Source organism: Lithobates pipiens, unplaced genomic scaffold, assembly GCF_037356315.1.
Source record: "Lithobates pipiens isolate NorthernLeopardFrog02 unplaced genomic scaffold, aLitPip1_a1.2 Scaffold_13, whole genome shotgun sequence".
NCBI classification, from domain to species: domain Eukaryota; kingdom Metazoa; phylum Chordata; class Amphibia; order Anura; family Ranidae; genus Lithobates; species Lithobates pipiens.
This window is the reverse complement of record NW_027507718.1, coordinates 145,019,378-145,035,921: the sequence shown is the minus strand read 5'-3', so window position 1 is coordinate 145,035,921 and position 16,544 is coordinate 145,019,378. Positions and strand designations below refer to the sequence as shown.

At 45.3% G+C, this 16,544-nt stretch overlaps 1 protein-coding gene across 5 annotated transcripts in view; it reads right to left on the bottom strand.

Moving 5' to 3' along the window:
• The window catches only part of PIP5K1C (phosphatidylinositol-4-phosphate 5-kinase type 1 gamma), a 561,428-nt gene that overhangs the window by 314,556 nt on the left and 230,328 nt on the right, over positions 1–16,544 (bottom strand). For all 5 annotated transcript variants that reach the window (XR_013272204.1, XM_077475680.1, XM_077475681.1 and 2 more), the window contains 2 exons: positions 11,535–11,687; positions 11,079–11,378 (listed from right to left, as the gene is read on the bottom strand). Coding sequence is in view for 4 of the 5 variants with exons in the window: in XM_077475680.1 (XP_077331806.1) it covers positions 11,079–11,378; positions 11,535–11,687 (453 nt within the window). In the remaining variant the exon portion in view is untranslated. The remainder of the gene's footprint in view (positions 1–11,078; positions 11,379–11,534; positions 11,688–16,544) is intronic.

The window sequence follows — 16,544 nt, the reverse complement described above, 5'->3', positions numbered from 1 at the left end:
CTCACTTTTGTGAGATATATATATTTGACTTAAAACACTGTATTGCATGTGCTTTTATTCATTTGTGTAAAATGTTGGGGCGGGCCTGACAGGTGCCCTTGCTTTAGTTGGTCCGGGGACCCTGAGTGTTATCAGTCTGCCCCTGGGCATACTCCTGCAGTAATGGTCTCAATAAAAGAATCGCTATGTAAAAATAAGAGTGTCTCAGCTTTCATTTCATTTCATAAAATTATAAATATGTACTGTGCACATAACAAGAAAACAGGGTTTCTGAGGTGAAATATTAAGTGCTTGTACTGCAAACTAACCCCTGTTTAAAATATCAAGTTGCGCTGACAAAGCTGGGACGCACAGTTCAACATCATTAAACCATAAACCAGGAATTCACATCTCTGTATCGTAAAAGTATTCAATTTATGAAAGGTAGAGTTAAAGGTAATCAAATGCCAAAATATTCATTATTCACAATTGCCACCCATTAGCAAGTGATGTATGAAGAGCAGTGATGTAAGTAACTCCGTTAAAATAAACTGAGTTACTTAACGCAGTTACTTTAGAGGGTGAGTAATCTAACTCAGTGTTTCTCAACTCCAGTCCTCAAGGCGCCCAAACAGTTCATGTTTTGAGGCTTTCCATTATTTTGCACAGGTGATTTGATCAGTTTCACTGCCTTAGTAATTACCACAGCCGTTTTATCTGAGGGAAATCCTGAAAACATGACCTGTTTGGGCGCCTTGAGGACTGGAGTTGAGAAACACTGATCTAACTGATTACTCTTCCCCTCATGGTAACTCAGTTCCCCTTAAGCCGCGTACACACGGGGCGGACTGTCTGGCCAACTTAGTCCGTCAGACAATCCGACGGACAGTCCGTCATACTTTCGAATGAACGGACTTGACCACACACACCACTTTATGAGCGGACTAATACGGCGTACTAAGTCCGCCATACTATCCGCCCTACTTTTGAAATGAACAGACTCGCCCACACACGCGGAGGAAAGTCCGCTCATTTCGAGCGCGTCTCCAGGTAGGCGGGGCCCGCGAAGGAGACGTCGCTGACCCCGCCGCCTGGTATGGACTTAAAGGGGAACCCCAACGCCGAAAAAAATCGGTGTGGGGGTCCCCCCCAAGTCCACAACAGACCCTTGTCCGAGCACGCTACCCGGCCGCCCAGGAAAGGGGGGCGAGCGAGCGCCCCCCCCCCCCCTCCTTAGCCGTACCAGGCCGCGTGCCCTCAACAAGGGGGGTGCCTTGGGGAAGGGGGGGCTTATCGGAATCCAGGAGTTCCCTTTAATAAGGGGGCCCCCGGATACCGGCCCCCCACCCTATGTGAATGAGTATGGGGTACAATGTACCCCTACCCATTCACCTGTAAAATAAAAGTACCAAAAAAAACACAACACACGAGATAAAATACTTTATTGCACAGCTCCGGGGGTCTTCCGTCTTCGGGGGTCTTCTCGCCGGACTCCTCCGCTATCTTCTTGTAGCTCTTTTGCTAGCGGAGGAGTCCGGCCTCTTCTCCCGACTTCGGGGGTCTTGTCCCCCTCTTCGGTTCTTCTGCCGGGCCACCGCGCCTTCTTATAGCTCTTTTACAGGCGGTGGCCCGGTCTTCTGTCGCCGCCGCCGCCGACTTCCGTTCTTCTTCTTCTCCAGGAGATGTTGCCTCGACGATCTCTCCGGCCGGAATGCCAGGGACGCACTGCGCGGCCACTTATATAGGGACAATGGGGCGGTGTTACATGGCTTTATGTCACATGGGTTAGTCACATGGGTTGATGTCACATGGGGACTATGACATCGTAAGGGGCGGGGTCACCATGTGACACCAACCCATGTGACATAAAGCCATGTGACACCGCCCCATTGTCCCTATATAAGTGGCCGCGCAGTGCGTCCCTGGCATTCCGGCCGGAGAGATCGTCGAGGCAACATCTCCTGGAGAAGAAGAAGAAGAAGAAGAACGGAAGGCGGCGGCGGCGGCGACAGAAGACCGGGCCACCGCCTGTAAAAGAGCTATAAGAAGGCGCGGTGGCCCGGCAGAAGAACCGAAGAGGGGGACAAGACCCCCCAAGTCGGGAGAAGAGGCCGGCGGCGAGGAAGAAAGCCGGACTCCTCCTCTAGCAAAAGAGCTACAAGAAGATAGCGGAGGAGTCCGGCGAGAAGACCCCCGAAGACGGAAGACCCCCGGAGCTGTGCAATAAAGTATTTTATCTCGTGTGTTGTGTTTTTTTTGGTACTTTTATTTTACAGGTGAATGGGTAGGGGTACATTGTACCCCATACTCATTCACATAGGGTGGGGGGCCGGTATCCGGGGGCCCCCTTATTAAAGGGGACACCCGGATTCCGATAAGCCCCCCGCAGCCCCCGACATCCAACGGCCAGGGTTGTCGGGAAGAGGCCCTTGTCCTCATCAACATGGGGACAAGGTGCTTTGGGGTGGGGGGCCGCGCGCCCCCCCTTCCCCAAGGCACCCCCCCATGTTGAGGGCACGCGGCCTGGTACGGCTCAGGAGGGGGGGGGCGCTCGCTCGCCCCCCTTTCCTGGCCGGCCGGGTAGCGTGCTCGGACAAGGGTCTGTTGTGGACTTAGGGGGGACCCCCACGCCGCTTTTTTTCGGCGTTGGGGTTCCCCTTTAAGTTCATACCAGGCGGCGGGGCCAGCGCCGTCTCCTTCGCGGGCCCCGCCTACCTGGATACCCGCTCGAAATGAGCGGACTTTTCTCCGGGCGAGAAAAGTCCGCTCATTTCAAAAGTACGGCGGACTGGCACACACACGGGCGGATTGTCCGCCGAAATGCGAGTCCGACGGACAGTATTACGGATATTCCGAAATACTTAATCCGCCAGACTGCACGCTGAAAAAGTCCGCTGAAGCCCACACATGAGCGGACTGTCCGCTGAAATGTGTTTCGGTGGACTAAGTAAGCCAGGCAGTCCGCCCGTGTGTACGCGGCTTTACTCGGGCGGCGTTACCGCAATTACATTTACCGCTCGGGAGGCTCGCCATGGCCGCGCTGCCTGGCCATTCGTTCTACCGCGGGGAGGGGGCTTTCACCCGCTGAGCTGAGAAGAGGCTGAGACTCAGAGAGACTGTCTGGACCACCCCTTCCCGCCCCGCCTATCCAGAGAGAGAGAATGTAGGGAGGTGGGGCGGACACTGAAAAATGAAGTCAGCTGACACCAATCGAGTGAAGTGGAGGGTCTCTCTCTCTCCCCCTGAGGAAAGGCATCCCTGGAGGCATTCAAGTGACTGTCTAACGATTCGAATTGCAGTGCAATAAATCCATCCCAAGTCCTCCACCACTTCTGCTTCTTAATGAACCCATCCCTACCCACCCATCATCACTTCTACAACAGAGGTCATGGGGGGGATACGGTAGGAATGAGATCAGTGGTGGTGGGGGAAGGAATCAGTAAGAGGCAGAGGTGGTGGTGGGAGAGGATGGCACCACCACCACTGCCACCCCCAAGTACCACCGCTGCCTGACACCCCCCCAAGTACTGTACACCACCACCACTACCACCCCCCAGTACACCACCACCACTGCCACCCCCCCAGTACACCACCACCGCCCCCCCCCCCCCCAAGTACCACCGCTGCCACCCCCTCAAGTACCACCACTGCCACCCCTGTCACAGTTACTTTGCTGAGTAACTACTTTTCCAATGTAGTAACAAAGTTACTAACGCAATTACTTTTTGGGAGATGTAATTTGTAACTTAACTAATTACTTTTTTAAAGTAAGATGACCAACACTGATGAACAGTGCAACCCCTGAAATCCATGTTAACCACTTATTTTGCCACTTCATAAACTGGTTTATCCCTAAAGATATAAAACTTCTGAAATAATAACATTCATGTTGAGGATTACCAATTGCCTGCAAATACTTCTTTTTCATATAAATTCAGCTCCAATACACTATGGGGCACAGTCGAGGTACTCATTGTATACAAATCAAATACTGCACATATTCCCGCGGGATGCAGGACGCAAGGACGTAGCGTCCGTTTGAGGGGAGGGGCTAGCCGGCGCTTACAGTGGCGGGCGAGAGGCAGGGGATGGAGGTCGTGGCTCCGATCAGGGTAGATGTGCCCCCCCCCTGGCTACAGCGTGGTGCTGAACGGATCTGCATCCCCGCAACACCCGGGGATGGATTAAGCGGCAGCGTGTGTCAGCACCTGGCAGACCCCCGGCCCTCTACCTGTGCATCCCCCTTCTGCCGACAGCGTGACCGGACCGGACGCGATCCCCATTGAGCTCACACGAGATCCGAGGTCAGCCAGACCCCAGTGCGGACAACAGGACGGTATAGTGATGTGGTTGAATGTAATAGACTGTCTGCTCAAATGAGATTGCTGTGTATCCAGACTATAGTGTTGAAACGTCTGATCTTGCAGAGGTAGTGCAGTCTTGAAAGGACACCTCTATAGGGGGCAAATGGTACACTGTTTTGAGCTACAATACTGGCTGAGTAGTCGCTGGGTGTTATTGGCAACAAGTGGTGAGATGCTCAAGTAGACAATCCTGATAATGGTTACCCTGCATTGGTTTGACTGAAATGATTTAGAGGACTCTGCGTGACAACTTTTAAATAAGTGTGTGCGGAGACTGGATATGTGATGCAGGCCCACGTGCCACACCACCAGGGTTGAACCGAACCGCAGGCGGACTTTGTAAAAAAGAAATCTCTGTTTTTCCCTTTTTTTTTTTCTTCTCTTCTTATTCCCAACATCTAGCTCTAAAGTAGACTATATATCTTTTGTGCGGGGAACCGGCAGTGAATAGGGCGTCACGCCGGGAAACAGACAGAGAAAACATCACTGTCCTACAGGTTCTGACCCGTGACATACATTTGACGGAGAACTCGCGAGCAGAGGTTGCATAGTTGATAGAGTATAAGCCTACAGGGGCTCCTTCTACCCGGATAGACATCCTAATAAGAGACGCATACGGTGTATAGGGGTCAAACAGGATTTGACCCACCCTCCCACACCTAGGCGAGACTTCTCCTCTAAACGTACCACTTACTTGTAATAGAGACTCGTTAGATGCGGGATAGGTGAACCCAGGATCACTGTAAGTTCAATAGTAATACAATAGGACCAACAAGTGGAAACCCAGAAGGTGAGAAGAGGAGACAAGTAGAATGGGAAGGGACAAGTATAAGGAAGAGGGGGTGAGAGGGAGGAAGGGACGGAAGGAGGGAGATAACAGCAAAGTAACTTGAGGAGGACATCATGAGTAAGTCAGCTAATAAAGCCTCTAAAAACGCGTCATCGCGGACTTCAAAGGAGAAAGGACTAGACACCACTATTCAACAATATTTGACTCAAGGTGTAAGCCCAAAAAACCCAGAAACAGGCAAGAAACAGCAGCACGTGCAAGATCAGAGGAAAGGATCAGGAAAATACAAAGAGTGAACTGCCCATTACTCGAGAGATGATATAGCGATAGATTGCGATATGGACTACAGTAAAGCTGAGGAGTCAAGGATAGTAGATCTCCCCCCTACAAAAGCAGAAATGCTGGAGATGTTGCTGAAACTTGAAAACGCTATTAAAGCCGATATCCTGGGACTCCGAGAGGATCTTGGGAGTCTACTAGAGAGAGTAGAGAGCACGGAGAACCGTATAGATCAACAATCCCAAGAAATAAGTAAAGTTAAGGAACAAGTAGAAACAATACAACGAGTTCAGAGGGAGATCATGTACAAGTTGGAAGACCAAGAGAATCGAAGCAGAATGAAAAACCTACGGATTCAATCAGTTCCGGAGGAAAAAGGAGAAGATCTGAGGAGAAAGTTTGAAAATATAGTCGCCCCGTATTGGGGAGATGAGATGGGAGGTCCCCTAAAAATCGACAGGATCCACAGGATAGGCAAAATTAGATATTCAGACATAGAAAGACCCAGAGACATTATAGTAAGATTTACCTTTTTTGAAGATAAAACAACACTCTGGAGGAAGTTAAAAGGGAGGTCTCCCTTACAGTACATGGGTCGGGACCTACAAATTTTCTCTGATCTATCATCCGTGACTTTAGCAAGAAGGCGGCTCCTAAAACCGCTGTTGGCGGAGATGGGTGCTCGAAATGTGAAATATAGGTGGGGCTTCCCGGCATGTCTAATGGGGTTCAAAGATGGTCAAACAGTGAAGTTGAGGTTCCCGGAAGAATTGACTGATTTTTGTAATAGACTAGACCTGAGGGTTCCGGAGCTCCCAGGTTGGAGGGGAGAAGAGCTGGGTCTATTGCAACTAGGGGGGATCCCCTAGCTAGTTAGAACTAGGCAGCGGGGGAATGTTGGTGGAGGGGAAGGGGGAAGGCGGCAGGGGGGGAGGTGGAAAGATCATGGGGGATGCAGGTTATGTATCCCTCCCATTCTCTCCAAACAGGAGAGGTGGGAGGAGGCTCAGGCCCTCTAAACAAATCGTTTGGGATATGGTATGGGCTTATACAACCATATGCCAAACAAGGGCCGAGATATGGCTGCCGGGAGGTGGGAGATGGGGGGGGTGGGAATTTGGGGGAGAGGGGAAAAGGGGGGGGGTGGAAAAATAGGGGGGCGGAGGAGGGGTGGGTGAGGTGGGGGAAGGTAGGAAAAGTAGACCACCCGAAAAATTTAGCAAAGTACCTGGGTATGGGTAGAGATGTGCCAGGTTAATAGAAAACAAAATGGTAAAACGAGCGGCACAAATTTCTTGTCATATAATGTGAAGGGACTGAACACCCCGACAAAGAGATATAAGATCTTGGCGGAGTTAAAACGGTACGAGGCAGATGTGGTTGCACTTCAGGAGACACATATCTCCCTGGCATCAAATATTAGATTATACTCAAAGAATTTTCCCATTTGGTATTACAGTGATACAATATCTACAAGAAGTAGAAGGGCCGCTATAGGGTTTTCGAAAAAAATTCAGTTTAATCTAGTGGATAGAATGTATGATGCAGAAGGGAGGTATTTGTTCCTGAAGGGAACACTTGAGGGGATGGAATGTACATTGGTCAACATCTACGCCCCCAATAGTGACCCTATTGGTTTTCTGAAGAAGATACTAATCAAATTAAGTGAATTTAAGAAGGGATACGTAATCATGCTAGGAGATATCAATTTTTGCTTAAATCCGGGAGTGGACAGTACGTCAGGGGCACAGAGGATGAGAAATGACAAGCTAAAAAACATTCTGCAAAAACTACACTCCAGCCAATTGGTGGATGTATGGAGAGTCATGAACCCAAAGTGCCGAGACTACTCGTTCTACTCGTCGGTCCATGCAACATATTCCCGCATTGATTACGTGTTCATAGACCACGGTCTGTTAGACTATGTGGTAGAAGCCGGTATAGAAGCCATCACCCTCTCGGACCATGCCCCTGTAAAGCTAAGAATGAATATTTCAGGGAGGGAGATAACCCCCCCGACATGGCGGATCAACGAAGATCTGCTATGCGATGAAGAGGACAGGGCAATGATTGGTAGAGAAATTGAAGATTACTTTGCAATAAACGATACATCAGAAATAGCAGGCCATATATTATGGGAGGCACATAAAGCCTATATCAGAGGTATATTGATTTCGTTAGGGTCAAAAAAAAAAAACGCGGGCCGAGAAGTTTAAAATATTAACGGAAGAGATACATAAACTGGAACTGGAGCACAAAAGAGGGCAGAATTATAGGGAAAAGCTATATAAAAAAATAGTAAACACCCGAGAAGAACTGAAGGGTTTGCTTGAGCAAGAAACTAAGAGGATTTTTGGTAATATGGCGCGTGAACGCTATTTATGGGGAGATAAGCCAAGTAAATATCTCGCTAGGATGCTACAAAAAAAAAAAAAAAGAAACTTTATCGGAAAAGTGTTAAACAAAAATGGCAGTATGGTATTTTCAACAAAAGAAATCACGGAAACTTTTGGGAAATGCTATGAGGAGATTTACTCAGATGGATGCCAGGTAACACAAGACAAGGTACTAGATAAAAAAAACAAAATCATGGCCTTCCTAAAAAAAGTGAGATTACCAAAAATAAGTACCTTAGACAGAGAGATACTTGAGAGCCCAATATCGACAGAAGAAATAAATAGAGCACTGATAAAATCAGCCCCGGGAAAATCCCCGGGACCTGATGGATTCACAACATTTTACTATAAAACATTTAGAGAAATCCTCACGCCAAAAATACGTCAATATATGAATGGGTTGGGTGAGGCGTATAATATGACTAGCGAAGGTCTGTTGGCCACTATTACGTTAATCCTGAAAGAGGGTAAAGACCCAACACAATGTACTAGCTACAGGCCAATCTCGTTGCTTAATACGGATACAAAGTTATACGTAAAGATCTTAGCAGAACGGATGAGGGACATGATGGAGAAATTAGTCCACCCAGATCAGGTTGGCTTTATACCTGGACGGGAAGGGAGATACAATGGTCGGAGAACACTTCTCTTACTCCAGCAGATGCGACGGGGGGGACCCCCAGTCTGCTTTTGTCAACGGATGCGCAAAAAGCCTTTGACAGAGTAGACTGGGGGTTCATGTTCCTGACGATGGAGGAGATGGGAATAGGCCCGAAAATGCTGCAAAAGGTGAGAGTCCTGTACAATCAGCCCATGGCATGGGTAAAAGTTAATGGACAAGACTCTACACGATTTGAATTGAAGAGGGGTACAAGACAGGGGTGTCCACTGTCACCCCTCTTGTTCATATTATCGCTGGAAACCCTCCTTGCATCGATTCGAGATAGTCCAGACATATCGGGCGTAAAAATCGGGAAAGAAGAACATAAGCTCTCTGGCTTTCACGGATGATATATTATTTTACATTAGCAACCCTATGATATGCATGCCAAATCTAATAAAGGTGCTGGAACAGTATGGGGAGGTATCCAATTTTAAAATAAATCAAATCAGAAATTTTGAATATTAATATTAACAAAGGTGAGGTGCAGACATTCCAGAAGAAATGGAGTTTCCCGTGGCGGAAGGAACTTAAATATTTGGGAATAAAATTGGCAAAATCCGAGAAAAAACTGTACCGCATTAATTACATACCGCTATTGAATGAGATCCAGGCGGGGTGTAAGAGATGCAGTAATAGACAACTATCGTGGTTAGGGCGTATAAACACGGTGAAGATGACTATATTCCCAAAGATTTTGTACAGGTTCCAGATGCTACCGATAGCCCTTTCTAATGTCTATCTGGGGAAATTAAATTCGGTGCTAATGAAATTTATATGGAAGTATAAAAACCAAGACTTGCTTTTGCTAGTCTGCGACTACCAAAAAATAGAGGCGGGTTGGCGATACCAGATATCCAAACCTATTATAATGCAGTGGTTTTGTCTAGGGTAAGCGAATGGACCAAAAGGGAGAATAAGGATAAGCGGTGGGTAAATCTTGAACACGAAAGTTGTGGAGCACAATTAGGAAAACAAATATGGAATCACCCACATAAGAGGCTAGTGCCTCTGATAGGAAATAATATAACACGTAACACTTTTCGAATTTGGGATAAGGTCTATAGGCAGATTAATGTGAAATACAACTCACCTCTTATAGCACTAAAAGATAATGAATACTTTCTGTCAGGTTGTAAAGAGATAGGAGGCAACTGGGTGAAGGAGGAAGCACAGCTCAAAGATGTAACTAGGGATGGGGCTATAATACCTTTGCACGAAATAAAACAAAAAATAGGTTTAATGGTGATTGATGAATGGAGATAGTCTCAGCTCTCCCACTTTGTAAAAAAAACTACCGCAGCCGATTCGAGCGGCGGAAGAATTGACTCCACTGGAACAACTATGTATAGCAAAAAACTCTAAGGGGGTCGTCTCAAGGTGGTATAAGTTGTTACTGTCGATGGGGGAGCCGGGAGTGCCCCCATTCATAAAAAGATGGGAGAGGGAATTAGGTTCACAAAAAGATAACGCAACACTAGGAAAAATATTTAAATTGGTCCATAGCTCTGCAGTGGACTCAAAAACTGCAGAGATGAGCTATAAATGTCTGACGAGATGGTACTATACCCCAGATAAGAATAGGAAATTCCAACCCGATGTGTCTGGGGAATGTTGGCGCGGATGCAGGGAGAGAGGCACGATGGCACACCTTTGGTGGGGCTGCCCGAAGATTAAGATTTATTGGAATAAGATTCTATCTTATATTAAAGAGATAACTAAATCTGTGGTGACTATGGACCCTTGGGTAGTCCTGTTTCATGGTATAGGGGGCGGAGTAAAACAGTATAGGGAGTCCTTAACCCCACACTTATTAAATGCAGGGAAAAAACGAATCCCAAAAAAATGGCAGGAAGCAGAGGCGCCCTCAATTTGGGAGTGGGTGGACGTTGTAGAGGAGACCTACAAGATGGAATGTCTGGGGGATAGGGTAGAGGAGAGGAGTAATAAACACACGCTTGAGAAATGGAAAAGTTGGCAAGAATTTAAAATGAGATGGAGTGCCGCAGAAGGGTTAAGGGCATAAGCACCAAGCAGGTATAAATGTGGTAATAGTTAGCTCTAAGAGGTGGTCTACAGGGTAGGAGGGGGGGGTGGGGTAAAGGGGTAGGGGGTAGGTGAGTGACATCTGGGCTAGGGGGTTGAAGGATGGGGTGGGGAGGGTTTAGGGGTGGTTATTAGAACAGATGTGATATGTTTAGCATTAGGTAATTACATGTGAAGGCTAAACAAAGCATAACAATATGAAAAAAATGCCTCAATGATGTGAAGGTACGTAAGAGATCCTGAGCGTTAAGTTGATGCGAGGACTCTGAATCCTCTAGACAAATATTGGACTCACTGAGATGGCAAAAAAAATAAAAAATCAAATACTGCAATATCTACTACTGAAAATCCTACAATGCAGTGCATGCAACTCTATTGATTAAAAAAACATTAGATTTGATCTGTTTAACCTTGCAGTACAAATGGTGAAGGACAAGGTAGGGAGTAAATAAATATGTGCATATAAGCCATTAACTTGCTTGCAACTTTTATGTCAAATTCTGTGTCCTCAATAGGGTTTTTTAATGAACCATAAATAGGGGTTTACATGAAGAATATCTCACCAGACAGTCTCTTTGTAAGGTCTTAACCAATGCACTAAAGGTATCCGCATCCAGAAGCAATCCTTCAGGTGCATCTTGCATGAAATCCAAGTCTTTGTACGTAGGACACTTTTTCTCTCTCTCTTTTTTGGAAGCACGTCTTTTATAGGTAGAGCCCTTGAGGTCATACTTAAAATGCATATGTACTACCCGTGGTAAGATATTGTTCATCACAGCAACACGTATATTCTTCCCGCCAGACTGAACACAGTACAAGCCATAGAACTTGGGCAAGAGAGTACGTGGGTTTTGGTTAAGGTTCTGTAAAAGGTTGAAGAAAACAGAAGGCTACTTTTAGTTATAAATGTATAGTAAAGAAATGTATAAGAAATGTATAAAAGAGATTCAGATTAGAGACAGATTTACAAGACATGTTAAAAAACAAAAAAAAAAAAAAACCTCACACACAGGTCATACCATGTAATATCCAGGAAGCAGTTTCTGAAGGAATTCAGCCTCTTTGTGCATAACTGTCTTGATAATGAATTCATCATCACTTGTGACATAAAATACAGACCCACTTGCCCCAGGGTTAGAAAGTTCAATCAGAGGCTCATTACACAAGGAATACTGGATTAAAGAACAGAAAAAAAAAAGAATTTAAAATGAAAACATTGCAACCACTATTTTTATGTGACACAGATTGTTAAAATGACAAAGGCAATTGATTTAACAGGTCAACATATAAAACAACAATCTGCGGACACAACAGCAACCCCCAGCATTTAAGTCAGTGGACGCAATAACAAATCCCAGCATTGATGGCAGTGGAATGCAAATATAACCCCCAATGTTGGTGTCAAAGGGTGCATTTTATTAACCCCCAAGATTGGTGTCAGTGGACGCAATAACAACTTCATACATTGTGTCAGTGAAGTCAATAATATCCCCCAATATTGATGTCAGTGTACGCAATAAGAGCTTCCAGCATTAGGATCAGTGACTGCAATAATAAGCATTAGTCTAACTGGGCACAGTATTAACCACAGAGCACTAGTGTGCATATGACTAACCCCTCCATTCCCCTTGCATTGGTGGTCAGTTACAGTGAAATTGAACCTCCCTGCATTAGTGGTCAGAGACAGTGGACATTAACCCACCACCCCCTTTAGATTAGCGGTAATGGCAGAGAACGTTAACCCCCCAAAATCCCCCCCCCCCCTTTCCTGCCTTGGTGGACATAGCAATGAGAGCTAAAAAGGGAAACAATAAAATAAGATGTGTCCCAGAAGTATATCTTAAACCATTGGTGGTCAACTTGAAAATTATAAAGAGCCTCAAGTGCCGCCCCCCAAAATTCCAACGGGCTGCACGATAGCATAGTATTTTTGCACCTCAATACCTACAAATTTCCGTACTGTTGCATTTATTGCAGCTAATCACAATGCACACTGAGGCTGGAGGAAAATAATCCCCAGCATTGGTGTCAGTGAGTGCAATAACCCCAAAATTAACCCCAAACATTGGTGCCAGTGAACACAACAAATAACTCCCAAAGCCAAAAATAACCTCTAGCACTGATGTCAGTGAACGCAATAATACCCCTGCATTGGTGGTCAGTGACAGCGAAAGTTACCCCTCTCCTCTCCCACATTGGTGGGCATGGAAAATAAATGTAACCTCTCCATCCTCCACTTCCTGCACTGGTGGACATGGGAGTGAAAGGTACCATTGGTACACAAACCATATTGAAATTTAATGTTATTAAAATGTACCCTTTTAATCTGCAGCCAATGTAATTTTCAGTAAAATCCTGGAAGCATTCTGTATGCTGTTGGTATACAGAATACCCCTAGAGACTCCTTTTGCTCATTGTGTGATTGACTCACAAATTATTATAAATTTTTTTAATTAAAAGATGTTTATTAAGTAACAATACAGATATACAATTTGTACAGCTCACATCTGAAGCAAAAAAATCTGTCATACAATACAATTAACCATGCAGGAGGTATATTCGAACATTTCTATCTGCCTCCAATACCAATTCAGCCTATCTAACACGTCTTGATGTTATTGGTCATTGTGTTTTCCTTTGTGTGCCTCATATTCAAACTTGTCTATGATGGGTGCCTCTCATTTTTTGCCCCCCGTCTTTTACCTTAACATCCTGTCTATGACAAGATCGACCGGAGAAAGGCTGGTGTATCCAGCCATGGTGCCCAGAGTCCATCAAACTTTCCCGGTCTACCTCTATGCTGAAAAACATACTTCTCCATCCTTCTAATATCCCCCATTTGGGCAATCCACTCCTTCAACCCTGGAGGCTCAACCGCCTTCCACCGCTGAGGATCAGCTTACAAGCTTGGAGCAAGTCCCTGGCTACAGCCTGTCTAGTATTGTCCTCCATGGGAATGTTGTCTAGTATCCCGAGCAGGCATGGTGGTTTGGTATGCACTGTTGATTGTAGCCAATACCCCTGTCCAGTATAAATGAAGTTTTGGGCATCTCCAAAGCAGGTGTATTAAGTCCCCATGTTCTCTCAAGCACCTGGGGCAGTTGGAGTCTGTTCTTACTCCCATTCTGAACAGTTTGTCGGGCGTAAAGTGTACTCGTAGTACAATATACAGTTGAGATAATCTCTGAGCCACATTAACTGAGCAACCTTGTACTGCCTGGAGTGCCTCCTCACACTGCTCGTCCTCAAATGTTCCCAAATTACTCTCCCACTTCCTCAATGCCATCTGTGGGAATCCCCCCATTAAGATATTAAGTATCATCGAGTAAGTTCTAGAGATAAAGCCCTGAAACTGTGTCACATCTACCATGTATCGAAAGATCGGGGTCGGTGAAAGAGTCCACGGGGGCCCCCCCACCTGTGCCTTCACTGCATGTTGCAGCTACAAATAGTAGAAGAGCATTGATTGTGGGAGGCAAAATTTCTCCCTCAACTCAGGGAAGGGAATCAGTTTTACCGCTGTAAAAATATGTGTCGTGTGTGACCCCGTACCTCTTCCAACGAGCACTACAATCCAACAACAGTAGCTCCTCATAGTACCTATTTACCCATATTGGACTGTACTCGGTGAAGCCCCCCACCTCCTGCAGCTGTCTACGTTTATTCCATACCTTCTGCATTAGAACGTATGTTGGGAATCGTTTATTTGATTTTGCATATACTAGGGCCTCCATACCAGTGGGTACATCTTCCTGTCCAGATGCGTAGCACATCAGGGCCCTGATGGGTTTGAATTGTATACTCCCCACCTCCCCCCTGTCTCCTCAGGCATAGCCCGGGCTATATGTTGCACCTGAGCTGCCAGGTAGTAGGCCCATGGATTAGGAAGGGCAAGGCCCCCCTCTTCCTTAGATTTTTGTAGTTGTTCTATTTTTATCCTTGGGGGTTTATCTAACCAAATAAATCTTCTGAATACGGAATGAATAATTCTAAACAGTTTTAATGGGATCACCATTGTTGTGTTGTGCAGTATAGATAGGAGTTGGGGCATGAAAATCATTTTTATCAGATTGACTCTTCCGACCAGGGACATCTTTAGGCAGGACCAGTTTTTAGTTTTATCCCGAATTTTAATTAATAGTGGGGTCATGTTAAGGTAGATAAAGTCTAGTGGTTCAGATGTGACCCGAATGCCCAGGTACTTAAGGCAGGTGGACATTGGTATGTTATGTATCATCCGTCCTCTGCTATGCGGATTTGTATCCAGCAGCAGTAGTGAGGATTTGGTCCAGTTGATAATGAGCCCTGGGTAGTTTCCAAATTCCCCTATTGTTGCCATAGCTTCCTCCAGGGAGTCTGTTGTGTCTCCCAGAAGCAGCATGGTGTCGTCCGCGTATATAGCATAAGCTTCTCCTGAATCTCTCCATATTGGAAACCGCGCACTCTCAGGTTTGCTCTGATTAGGGCTGCCAAGGGCTCAATGGCGATGGCGAATAGTAGGGGTGACAGTGGGCAACCTTGCCTGGTGCCTCTGTGCAGGGTAAATGGAGCAGAAATATGTCCCGCCTCTCTGATGGCCACCCGTGGTGAGCAGTACAATAGCTTTACCCACGACAGGAACCCTTCGCCAAAGCCAAATTTCCCCATAGGTAATCCCATTCGACACTGTCAAATGCCTTATGGGCATCCAGTGATAGTAAAGCCCTGTCCCCCATGTTATCCGCTTGTGTCTGAATGTTCAGGTAGAGTCTTCGGATATTAACCACTTGACCACTGGGCACTTAAACACCCTTAATAACCAGACCAATTTTCAGCTTTCGGTGCTCTCGCATTTTGAATGACAATTACTCAGTCATGCAACACTGGACCTATATGAAATTTTTGTCCTTTTTTTCACACAAATAGAGCTTTCTTTTGGTGGTATTTAATCACCGCTGGGTTTTTTATTTTTTGTGCAATAAAAGAAAAAATACTGAAAATTCTGTAAAAAAATGAATTTTTCTTTGTTTCTGTTAGAAAATTTAGCAGATTAGTATTTTTTTCTTCATAAATTTTGGCCAAAATTTATACCACTACATATCTTTGGTAAAAATAAGTACAAATTGGTGGATATTATTTGGTCTTTGTGAAAGTTATAGAGTCCACAAGCTATGGTGCCAATATCTGAAAATTGATCACACCTGAAGTACTGACGGCCTATTTCAATTCTTGAGACCCTAACATGCCAGAAAAGTACAAATACCCCCCAAATGACCCCTTTTTGGAAAGAAGACATTCCAAGGTATTTAGTAAGAGGCATGATGAATTTTTTGAAGTTGTCATTTTTTCCCACAATTCTTTGCAAAATCAAGATTCTTTTTACTTTTTTTTTTTTTTTCACAAAATTGTCATATTATCAGGTTATTTCTCACACACAGCATATGCATACCACAAATTACACCCCAAAACACATTCTGCTATTACTCCCGAGTATGGCGATACCACATGTGTGAGACTTTTACACAGTGTGGCCACATACAGAGGCCCAACATGCATGGAGCGCCATCAGGTGTTCTGGAGCACCCAGGACAATTCTGACATTTCTCTCCTACATGTAAAAATCATCATTTATTTGCTAGGAAATTACATAGAACTCCAAAACATTATATATGTTTTTTTAGCAAACACCCTGGAGAATACAATGGTGGTCTTTGCAACTTTTTATCTCGCACGGTATTTGCGCAGTAATTTTTCGAATGCTTTTTTTTGGAAAAAAAACAGTTTTGTGCTTAAAAAAAAAAAAAAAAACACTGTAAAGTTAGCCCAATTTTTGCATAATGTGAAAGATGAAGTTACACTGAGTAAATAGATACCTAATATGTCACTCTTCAAAATTGCACACGCTCGTGGAATGGCGCCAAACGTCGCTACTTAAAAATCCCCATAGGCGACGATTTAAATTTTTTTTACTGGTTATATTTTTTGAGTTACAGAGGAGGTCTAGGGCTAGAATTATTGCTCTCGCTCTAACGTTCGCAGCGATACCTCAC